We start from the raw sequence: 12,409 nt of genomic DNA on the forward strand, positions 1-12,409 counted from the left end.
AAAGTCTGTGATGGCTTTTCCAATAAGAAAAGTGTGACTGTGTTTTCACTGTTTTACCCTATTTAGCTGGGCACTACTGTGTCCAGCACATGGCATCTCAAAAAGGCTACAGGCTGCTGTGCTGCTGCAGTTTGCACCCTTTGAAAATGGTGTTTTTCTATATGTCCTGAAAAGGAGATTTATTGCACCACAGCAGAACTTCTCACCCTCAGATTCTTTTGTAAAATATATTTGCAAAGAGGCTAAAGATGCCAGTTCAGGAAAACACAAGTCTCAGGAGAAACAACCTGGTAGCCTACAAAGGCAAGTAAACCCATCTCTTCAGAACAATAAGGACTATCAGAAACTTATTTCTAAGAAGTTTTGAACAATGATGGAATGAAACTAATTTTTTTTTTTGTCTCAGAAGAGGCATTTACATGGATTGCCAAAGCCATTAATGCATTTGCTTTGTTGAATTAGCTGTGCTGTGTGTTCTATAGCACTTATAAGTATTTGTTACCCTCTAGCTCGTTCTATCCGGATGGAATGCGCTCTGCCATCGTGAAACTCGCCAGCCTCTGGTCTGATGGTGATTCTGTGGGGATCCCGGATCCCAGTGGAGATGTGCACTTCCAGCCGACCTCTGTTCAGGAACACAGCATAGTAGGCCTGCAAGGTGTATATGTTGGAGTGAAAAGATAAGTTACATTTGGAAAGAAATTTTTTACCTTAGTTTTACATTTAGTGTGTATGTTTTGCTGTCTTACACTGGCTATTAATGTGCTCACCACAGACAAGACACTGCTGTTTCAGCGCTGCTGCTGCTGCTACACTCTGGCATTTTTATAATGAGGAAGGGGTAAAACGAGGTCATGCTGGAAAACATCATCAGAAGATTTAACTCTCTATCTATTTTCAGGGATGGATGGAGACTTCTAACCTCCAATTCTTCTGGTTTTTGTTGTTACAAAACCTGCTCTTAAACTCATCGAGCCCTGAAGTGCACTGATCTCAGCTTGAGTTTTGTGTTTGGAGGGCTGCCAAATCATGCCAATAGTTACTCCAGCACCAGTATCATAATTTCTGGATCTAAACTCTGGTTAGTTTAGCAATAAGTGCCCATGTTCACTTCTGTGACCCAAAGACCTGGGACAGGTAGGAGCCCCTACCCTGAAGTTAATGTCATCCAGGTGAGCCATTACAATGTGCTGTCCCAGGAGTGTGTTACTCCAGGTCACCAAGAGCTCTCTTCCAAAACAGGCAGAAAGGAGAATAATGAAATATCACTTCCCAGAAGTCCTGAACAAAGAGTGCATCAACACATTCTGTTTATTTATTGCTGTTGTAGTGTGCCTGTCTGTCAGGATTTTAATCAAGATTTAATAAAGACTTGAATAATTTGTAACAATTTCTAGTAATCACATTTTTGCCAGTCACTCAGACACTGTGGACTAATACAGAAAATTTGTATTTTAGGAAAGAGAAGGAGAAGCCAGAGCACTCCAAGTCTTAAATTCCATGTCAGTGATTCCAGGCAAGGGGCATATCTTCACTGTGTTCACCAGCTTTTTTTTTTTTTTCTTCCTTTTGGACTCAGGGAAATTATCCTTATTTCTCAGGGAATAATCCTCATTTATGTCTCTATGAACACGACTGAGAGTTTCCAAGCATTAATAGTAAATAAGTAGTCCTCAAAATGAGTGAAGAACAGTATTTTTTAATATTTGGGTTTCATTAAAAAACCCAACATGGAATATAGTAGAAAACGAAATCTGCTGCTTAGCAACAAGCAGTGGATACATGACTGTAAATCTGTAAAAGAAACAATTTATCTAGGACCAAAAAAAAAAGTAAAATTCAGCTTCTATTAGATTTTTCATCAGATAAAGGATAACACTAGAAATAATTTTTTCCAAATAACTGAATTTTACCTTAAGCATAAACACCTGACAGTGTTTTGAAACAAACTGTGGCAGTTCAGCAGAATTGTGGGGGGTTTTTAAATCCTTTGCCAGGTTCCTCTCACCTGTCCTGTCTGCCTGCGCTTTCTCCTCAGAGGAGCAGCTTTCCTTGCAGAGTGCCTGCGCTTTCTCCTGGGGAGGACAATTGTGCCACTTGTGCCAAACAAGATGATCCCAGACTCATTCCTGGTGCTGAAGGAGAGATTGATTTCTGTGCCCACGTCAAAGGAGACTGGCTGCAGTTCCACAAAACCTGGCTTGGAGAAGCTGACTGTGTGAATGTTCTGTAGGAAGGAGAGGACAGGGAAGTACATTAGTAAAAGTAAAAGCAAGATTATGAATGCACAGGAAGATTTCTGAACTAAAATAATAAACTATGTAAATATAACTAGTGTGAAACGATGGAAAGAATAATAATAATAAACACTTAGCAATCTACTCAAAGTGTTCTGCAAACACTGTTTGCATCTGTTTACATCTGGCATCATTACTGTATTTGTGGAATCCTATCTTACAGGAAGGCAAAGTTCCAGTTTTATGTCAATATATCCTCTTGGATTAAAAATAATTGTTCAAGGTTATTTCTATTCTATATATGTGCTTTTCATTGAGTTAATAGAGTTGGACTTTGTTTTTGAATCTATACAATAGGTAATAAAACCCAATATGAACATAAACTAGATTCCATTATTTGTCAGATGTGCTGAGAAAATACTTTTCATTAATTTTCATGACTTCACTAGGCACCACTGCTTTCTTGGTTACTCAGTCATAAACAAAGCACTTGGTGCACGTGGCCCAGCTCTTAAGACATTGATAGGCATTAACAAAATTTAAAGAGTAGAATACATCATCAAATAATATATCAGTGAATACTCCCAAAGATTTTCTGTCTTCGCTGCCAATTCATGTATTCTTCCAGATGTGGAAGACCAATCTATAGAAACAGTGACTTTTCTGAAGTAGTTCACAATTTATTCAGTACAGTAGAACTGTTTTCAGTTCTAAAGATATAAAATTATACCAGATAAAATCATTGCTGCTGGTGCTCACCTTTCTCTGAAATCTGAGGACATTTAAATGGTTTCACACATATCGTCTTTATCCTTTAATTTTGCTTCACTTCTTTTTAATTTTCTTACGTCTTGTTTTGTACAATTAGAATATTTTATTTATTTCCCCAACAAAAGGGTTAATCCAATTAGATTTCATACTCTGAAACCTCAAGTGTTACAAAATAATGTGAAAGGCAAAGTACTTTCTAAGATTCATTTCAACAGAAGAAAATGAACACAACTATCCTTTCCTGTTCCAGAAAGAATATACTATAAATCAAAACAAATAAGAACCTCTCTATCCAATTTTTGCTGAAGCAAAATCTGTAAGATTTAAAAGCATTTGAACAATCTGCTTGTTTACAATTTAGCTTTACCACAAACTTGAAAATATGGATCTCATAACAAATCTGGTCTAATATCCAGTCTGAGAGTCCTACTGCTGTGTACTTTTTTGCTCTGATGAAGGCCAAACGTACAATGGATAAAACCAGCAAAATAGGGCCCTTGCCTTCATTTTGGCCCAGCCAAGTTCCAGTTGCTGTTCAAAGTAAACTTTTAATGTTTTGTAGAAAAAAAATAAATATTTGGAGAGCACTGGATTAACAACAACTCATTTGTACTTACTATAATGGTATCTGATATGGAATATCAGATATATGGTATATAGGGTATCTGATGGATATCTTCCACCTGCTAGCAAAACTATCTTAAATACTAGAGATTTCCAGGGAAGAAATACAAACTATTAACTGAGACACAAATGGCAGTGAAAGTATTTTTTGTATAAAAAATATTTTTTTTTCCATTTTCCATGGAAAATTACTAAATTCTCTCCCAAATTTCAGATCAGATTCCATGAAATCTATATGCACTGAAAGGCTGTTAATTGCAAGCAGCAACAACTGAAAATAGATGCATTTAAAGTTAAAATAACAACACCAGTTTTGCACATTCTTAGTGATCATTAAGAAATATGCCTTCCAGCTCAGCGTAGCTCATGACAGTAAGTATTCATACATGAGGTTTCATGTAGTGAATGACTTTATAATAACAATTTTTTTTAAAAAATGAAATCCTTGGATTTTATGTGCATCAGGGTTTTGTTGTTTTTGCAGTGTTGTCAGTGCCTATCCTCATTAATGCAAATAATTAGCATTTCAGTCAGCTGAAACAAAGCTACATCACTGCTAAGCAGTTCATAAAATCCTACTTTTTAGGGATAGGAATATCACAAGTGGCCAGAGATACTCTCTAAGAAGTCAGGACCTGAGAAAATTATCTCCTAGCTGATCAGACTTACTCATCTTTCTTTCTCTTAAACATAACTGTTTGGATTTTAAGGTTAGATTCCTATCTAAGGAAGAAATATACCATATACAATTAATTTACTATGCCATAAAATCAGAATCCAGAAAACATTTATAAACATTAAGGCCAAAATAAATGGAAATCAGACTAACCTCTAGTGTGCATCCTTTGGTTAGACCAACAAAGTCAGGACTGCTCAATATATTATAAGGTGTCCTTGAAATTTCAATGTCTTTGAGGCAACCTGTGTATTTCTCTAAGTTCACTTCAGGCCTAAAAAACATTTAGAAGTACAATTTTCAAAAATAGAGTTTAGGGAGAACAGTCAGCCAGACACACATGCGTACACTTTCAGATGCACAGATGCTTGATTTTTATTTTTATTTTAACTACACACATACACTTGCATACACTTCTACACTCTATCAGCACACATTGCACTCTGCCTTGCACGGCTCAAAGGTGTAATGAGGTTCATCTCATCTCCAATTGACAACAGTCCCCTTCTTAATTTGTTCTTTCTTTTCTTTAAGGGTTTTTGGTTGGTTGTTTTGGTTTTTGTGTTTTTCCTCTGGTAAAGGAGAGCACCTTTGACGTTAAAACACAGTGAAGTATGAAATAAGGAAGGTGCTGTTTCTTAGGCAAAGAAGAAAGATGCAAACTAGGAAATCATGACAATAAGGACAGACCTTAACTGGAAGAATTTTTTTTTTCTTCTTTTTACATGCTAGAGCCAATAAAGAAGAACTTTAGCAGCATACAAGTATTTGAGTAAAGTTTTTGCCAACATGCTTCAGGAATTCAGTCAGGTGGACTGACTTTTATTTTATATCTCCAGTAACTTTCTTATGAAAACTGCTGCATATTTTCTTAGGACGCAGCAATACATCTGACTTTTTCATGCAGTTAAACAAAACAAAACACTTGGGTTTGTTACAGAATGTAACTATCCATCCTTGACAGGAAAATATTGTAACAGAATTCAAGGTCCATGTTTGACTCATCAGCTGGCTGATGAGAGGAAATGAGAAACCCCTTGAAAGTAACACCAAAACTATCATATTTGATTGCAAAAGTAAAATTTTCCAGGCCCAGGTACACCAGAGTGAGGCCATAACTGCTGGTAACATCTGAAACAGGTTTGCCAGAGGAAAAGCATTATAAAGTCACTTCAGGAAAAAAAAAAACGTGCCACTGATACCATGGAGAGTAAATCCAAAAAGAAAAAAAAAAACCCACTATTTAATTTACTAAAAAATATTACCCTTGAGTGCTTACTAGAATATCTGAATAGTATGAACAGCTCAAAGAGAGAAAAATTAATTTGGGAAATAAATAAGGAGTTAAAACTCGGGTGGGGTGGGGAAGGAGGGAAGCAATTGCAGTTCCCTGGAAGGAAAAAGAAAATGTAAAGAATATTAATTACAAAATAAAACCGTTTTGTGCAGATACTAATCAGCTGCATGTTTTGGCACTGAAAGCCATTCTTTGCATTATAGCCAACTGAGCAAGCGTAATGTATTCTCTGGCAAATTAGTACTCTGCATAAGTTAAAGCAAGCATCTGGTTTACTAAAATGATCCATATGCCGCTTTATTTGCAGTCAAGTAGCTAAGTTCACCTTTCATTTTTCAGGTTTTTTTTCTAGCTCTTCCCCAGTTCCTTTATGGATTTATCCTCCCAATGGAAGAACAGTTTTGCTGTTACCATTGTCGCTGGTGCCCATAGCCTTTGCCATCCAGAAACCATTCCTGCTACTACCCTTTCCTGCCTTGTCCATTGACAGACTGTCCTCATCCTGTCCTGCTACAAACAGTTGCTGTTATAATTCCCAACCCATATCAAAGAATCACAGAATGGGTAAGGTTGGAAGGGAGCACCGTGAGTTGTCTGGCTCTTTGCAAACACTGAACACTTGCTTGACGTTTTCTTTAAGACCGCTTTTTTTCCTTTCCAAAATACAGCAAACAAAGTCCAAGATCACAAAGACCTTGCATAACTCTTGGTTTGTTTTTGGGTTTTTTTGTTAGTTCCTTTTTGCCAAGATAGGCCAGTTTTGAGGGAAAAAACCCAGGCAATTTCTGGAGCCTGGGAGAAAATAATCTTTCTGAGGTTCAGGAGTGTGGGGGTGAAGTTGTGTTTTTCCAATTCAGGCCAGGAATTAGGCTGCAAAACACAGTGAAAATTAGTTCATATCTGAGTATACCAAAGCAAAAGCAATGGATACAAATAGTCGCAAACTGAAAACGCTGTCAGAAACAGGTGACCTCCCCTCTCCCCCCCTCATACTCCTGAACTCATACTACATGAACATGAGAAGCGGCAAATTTCACAAAAAATCTCCACCTCGCTTTCATGCTCTCCTCAGTACCTACTTCACTGCCTCTGAGCTCGGCACTCCCCACCTCACACGGGACCACACTGCTCCTACAGCCCGGAGGTCGGAGCCAAGGTCAGCAACACAGCTGGCTGCAGCCCCGCTTCCGAGGCACTGCGCTGTCACAAGCAACACACAGCTGAAGGAAGCAGCTGCACGAGGAAAATAAAAGTTGCTTGTGTAGGTGTGTGCACAGCGTGGAAAGTGATGGTGGTGAGCACTTGGGAGCAGGTTTGCTGGCTGCGGCAGGAGCAGCTCGCTGAACTAAGAGCCTTAGCGTAGCAGCTGCTCTAATCTAAACCTTGCCCATGCTGCTGCTGCGGTGCCACCCGTGCCTTCAAGCTGCACTTTAACTAGACACATGCAAGTCATGCAAATAATCTGATTGTTTTTACCTTGCTTTCATACTGGGGTGAGAAAAAAAGACAAAAAAAAGAAAACAGCAACGTGGCATTAATTGTAGCAAACGGTACTTCTTGTATTGTTCCGTGATACTTATTAGCAAGGTTCAGACATACCACGGTGAAGCAGGTGTACATCATTTACAAACAATATATAATAAAAGGTGAGAGTCTATGTATGCTATAAAAATTAGCAGTTATAGCATTAACTGTTGTATGTATATATATATTAATATATATAATAAATATATATATTCTATCTATCTATCTATCTATCTGTCTGTCTATCTGTCTATCTTTCTATCATAACTATTATAACTATTATAACAGTAGCAAACAGCTACCTTAAAATGTAACACATCAGAGGGTTTTTATAACATGATACTATACTTGGTCATGAGCAAAAGCAAACCATGTAAAAGAATTTGGCAGAACTGACATGATGTGGTAATTACAAAGTCATGGATACCTCAGTGCCTATTGTTTGCAGTAGCTCAGCTTTGCCCTAATCCCCCTTTCACTACTTCTGATTTTAATTTACCATAACATTAATCTTGCCTCAGGCACTGATGAGTCATAGCTGTAGACAGAATGGTTACCACAGGTCAAAGTAGCTGTGGTACTCTGATTTTCTGGGCAGCCACAAAGGAAGCGGAAGATAATTGCTCTAGACGTTTTGTTATGCACTGGTGTGATTTCACAATTACATAACATAGTGTGATATTTAATGAGTAAAATGGATCTTAGATCTTTTTATTGCTGGGTGATTTGACATCAGAGGTCAATGATTATCCTAATAAATTAACAAATATGTCTATTCTTTTAGTGGCAGAAGAGTCTGTGGATTAAACACAACAGTTCCTTGTGCACAAGACCACTTCAAGGCTCTCATTATACCACGTAGTTAAAGCTGACATAGATTAATGGGGCTGTTTCTGTGTTGCTCATCTGTTCATTGTAGCACAGAATTCTCTTGTTCTTGCCACTGCAAAACTGGTGAATATTCATTTAAACTTTAAGTAAGTTTTTTGGTCTATTTAAAGCCATGAAGGAAAGTCACTAAATTCAAGTATCTGTTATTCCATTGCTTTAGTTTATTTATGCTGAAGTTAACATTTATTACTATTACTATGCAATATTTAACAAATAGTTACTGGGAATTTTATTCGTGTAGAAAATTCAGGATCAGACTTCTGAATGGAAAATATTTCATTCTGCTTACATGAAATACATGAAGAGTATCATATCATGTACTTTAAGTCCTGAATACAGGAGGAATTTTATCTTAGGAGACCAGGAACTAAAATCTACAAATAATTAAAAAATATATCTAAGCAAAATATTTTAATACATATTTAAAATATACTGACACTGATTATGCAAAGACATGGATATCCATTAAGCAGTAATCCCATGCAGAGCAGTCTGCAGGTCAATTTTTCTACTCAGGCACAAAGTAAACACTTGCCCTTAATTTTGTGAAGGTATTGAGCCAATTCTCTGAATCTGCAGTCACAAATTCTATGCATCAAATAAATAAATGCTTAAAAAGTCAGCTACATCATGGTTCTTGCACAGAATCAGAAAGATGTACAGCACTGCAAGTGTAATTTCCATTGTATCTGTATAAGGTGAGCTGTGTGAAATACAGAACATATGCAAATAAAGCACTGTTCTGCTGAGGCAGTACAGGGTACATTGGGAATTCACCATTCACTTGCTGCAAATGAACTTGAGAAATAAATGCAGAGAGTAAGATTACATTGTATTTACATCCCCTTATCAAGACTAAAGAAATTGGTTTGAGCTACGTTACCTTAGATTTCTCAGGGTTGGCAATCCCCCAAAATATATTTTCTCATGCCCTTTTAAGTTGAGTCCAAAGTGGCTGCCTGTAGAAGTTGTTGCTATGATTTCTTCTTCATTGGTGTCTATGTCTACAATTGATATGTTGGCTAAAAGACATTTGAGATTAGTTACAAAATATCCATCATGAACAATGATGTCTTAATGTAAGAAACCAACAGAAAAATATTTGGAGGGTTAACAGGTGAGGGAAGAGGCAAAGAGGGCTGTATTTTGCAATTATGTTACTGGATTTCCACATTATCAATTATGGGCAGGGGAAGAAAGCTGCACTTTCCTCTGTTTCCATAACAACCTGAAAAGTTATAGCAATTCTGTACACTTTATTTTTATATATTCTCTAAACCTGTTTCCTTTTGGTGCCTTCTTTGTGTCACTGTAATTGGGAGCTAACACTTCAGGACATAGTCATGACAAGAGATCATTTTGCATTTAATTTGTGATCTCAGTGCAAAGATTGCCTCTTGAACATGATATTTTAGTGTAAAAGTTTGTTAAGCACTGTCATTATGTGCCTTAGAGACTGGTGATCAGTCACTCTAAACCACTTTCAAACCCAAAGCAGTCAGTTGTTCTCACGTCCAAACTCAGTATGGATTAAGTGATGTGCTACATACAACCATCCTGTTTGGGTGCTTGTTCCATGTATATTTTTAATGTATGGATTAATACAGAATATAAAGTTCAATAAAAGAAATAAGACTCAGTGAAAAATGCTGAGCAGGCCCGATGATATATAGAGATGAAAAGAAAGGATTTTTTTCCTTCCTTCCTTCCTTAAGAATTGAATAGACAGACTTTCTGCTACACCTTACCAAAACCAGATTAATTTTCCTTTAATTTCTATACCTGTATCTTCTTTATAAATACAGTGTTTGAATGCTATTGATAAATTACAATTACATGACATTGTACTTTATATTAATACCTCTTGGGTTAAGTATGAACTATAACTGCCTAGCAATAAGACATTCCTCCTCTAAAGGTGCAGAAAATTTGCAAGTGAGATCACTAAATTATTTTGTCTACTGTCCCAAGTCTACTTTATCCAAATGACAAGGAAGAAGGACTATGTGTGAGGTGTGAAGGCCAGGTAGAGAGCTGGCACTGCAGAGGGCAGAGGAATGTTTAGGGGCCTGTGGTCCTTGTGGTGAAGATTCAGAATGCAGTAAAAATTCAAACTGCAAAAGTACAGGGTATGTCACTGTTGACATAAATAAAACGAATGTGGCTCAGCTTAAGATTCTACCAGCCCTATAACCAGACTACAAAACAAAAAAAGGGTTTTGCCAGTATGATAACCAGTAGTCTTTGTGTTCTTATCAAATTCCACCACTTCACATTGTGTGCCAGTGACTTGTTAAAGAATTAGTAGAACTTCTAGAGATGTTCCCCGTTGTTTCCATGCAGATTCAGTTCATGGCACAATGCACATCATTAGGGAAGATAAAGTAGTGGTGTTTGTCTAGTTAAATACTGTACTATCAGTACTAAAGTCACTGCTTTTTTAAAGCACTTGGGCATATACTGAGCATGAGAGGACTGTACAGCATAAAAGCCTTTGCTGTCCTAACAAAAATCACACATGTGTTTCATGATTTGGAACATCAGGGAACTGATGAAAAGACTTTTTTCCCCCAGTCAGAATTTTAGAGTGCAATTTATGACTGTATAAAATGACTATGCCTGACAAATAGGCTACCTGTTCATAAAGTGCTGTTTGACAGTGCAATCAATCACATGCAACTCAACACATCTATAATCTAAGCAAAAGAAGTTGCTAAATCACCAGAACTTGTAATTCCCACAGCATCTTCCCTGTGATTAGATGGTTAGGTGTACTGCACAGATAACTGGAAAAGTCATGGTGCTGACACCACAGGAACTTACCTTGCTTTTGTATTCTTGACAGGGTGAAAGATTTCCATTTGCCATCATTATGATTTTGGTTGCTGATAACTGAAGCTGTACCTGAACCCAGATCGTAGCTGACTTTTATACGCCCACCACTGAGTTCTACACTCATGAAGTCCTTCTGTTAATGAAAAGGGTGAGATACACCATTATGATTCTTGTCCATTTTGGTAAGAGGCATAAGACATTAAATTAACACTTTTTAATCCTGGGTGACTAAAGACAACGCTTTTCAAGCTTTAAAAATGCCACAACTTATACATTTACTACCCAGGACTCTCACCTACAGAAGTCTGATGCCAAGCTCTTTTTTCTCCTTACATTCTCTTTTGGATTGCTAATTTAGTTGGAATTTTGCTGGCATCATAGTTGGAGTTTTGATGGGATAGCTGTACTTTTATTTTAGACTGAAGATACAAATGGACATTATAATTACCTGAAACTAATACTCAGCTTTGAGAGTATGTTTGTACTATAATTAGTGTATTTATTGCATACCTCAGCTAGATTTAAACTTGCAAGATAGAAAACAGAAATAGTGAAGATGGAAAACTGGGCATGTTTTATCATATTTTTAGAGAATAATCTACAGAAGCAGCATAGCAACAGAGAGATGGAGACAAAGAGAGCTATGAACGCTCTTATTTTCATCAACCACTGACACCAGTATCCGAGCAGCAACTGGAGATGGCTGACTGGAGTGACAGCATATGCTGCACTATCTCCAGAAAATGAGCTGGCACGATACAAAGAGCAAAACAAACAGCCAGAGAATCAGACAGCATGAAAGCCATTAGATAAGTAATGGTGGAACTATGACCCAGGACATAAATGTACCAGAGAAATTTCTGTTATCATTTTGCTCAATGCCAGTTCCACCTCTTTGCAGAGTAAAACTGAATAAACTCAGTATTCTAGATGCTTAGGCATGTTTATCCATGCATCATTAGAAAGAGCATCCTCCAAGTTTTTATGTGGTGGGACAGTATCATAAGAGACAAAAATATACCAGGGACCAGTAGCTTGTGCTTTGTTTTTGGGATTTCAATTAAGTATTTTTTATTGTAGAAAAATATGTAAGTCAACAATAATTATATAAAAGAATCTAAAATAATGACATTAATTTCAATATTCAATTATAAAAGTTCATTACAAAAGCTACGTATTTCATTATCATAATAAAATTCTAGCTTTTGCTATAGTCAGTCAGGAGAAGTACCCTCCTCCTTGATAATTCCAGCTATTTTGATAATTATTTCCAAAATACAGGAATCTGAAATGAGACTGATTTACACAAACACACCTTTTGTACAATAGCAAGTTCTCTGTAATTTTTCAAGACATCAGTGAAACTACTATACATAACTTCTGCCCCATATGAAAAGGATAAGGGAAAGATTTTGTTCCCTGTCAGTCATGCAAATCAATCTGGATCAGAGACAGCAAAGATGAGCTATTCAGATCTGGACAGGTGTCTTATAAATAATTTCTCCCTGTTAACCATGCACATTTGATAGTGTGCGAATAAAAACCTTAAACAAC

The 12,409-nt window shown here is 36.9% G+C and overlaps 1 protein-coding gene across 5 annotated transcripts in view; it reads right to left on the reverse strand.

Moving 5' to 3' along the window:
- Positions 1–12,409, reverse strand: part of LAMA2 (laminin subunit alpha 2) — a 336,136-nt gene that overhangs the window by 19,811 nt on the left and 303,916 nt on the right. For 3 of the 5 annotated variants that reach the window (XM_014263438.2, XM_088053202.1, XM_088053200.1), the window contains 6 exons: positions 10,844–10,988; positions 8,904–9,042; positions 7,082–7,093; positions 4,462–4,582; positions 2,009–2,227; positions 503–651 (listed from right to left, as the gene is read on the reverse strand). In XM_014263438.2, the coding sequence (XP_014118913.2) occupies positions 503–651; positions 2,009–2,227; positions 4,462–4,582; positions 7,082–7,093; positions 8,904–9,042; positions 10,844–10,988 (785 nt within the window). The remainder of the gene's footprint in view (positions 1–502; positions 652–2,008; positions 2,228–4,461; positions 4,583–7,081; positions 7,094–8,903; positions 9,043–10,843; positions 10,989–12,409) is intronic. The other 2 variants (XM_088053203.1, XM_088053201.1) reach the window with 1 other exon arrangement.

Source organism: Pseudopodoces humilis, chromosome 3 (assembly GCF_049639895.1).
Source record: "Pseudopodoces humilis isolate 2021_Gansu_Grassland_sample_001 chromosome 3, ASM4963989v1, whole genome shotgun sequence".
NCBI lineage: Eukaryota > Metazoa > Chordata > Aves > Passeriformes > Paridae > Pseudopodoces > Pseudopodoces humilis.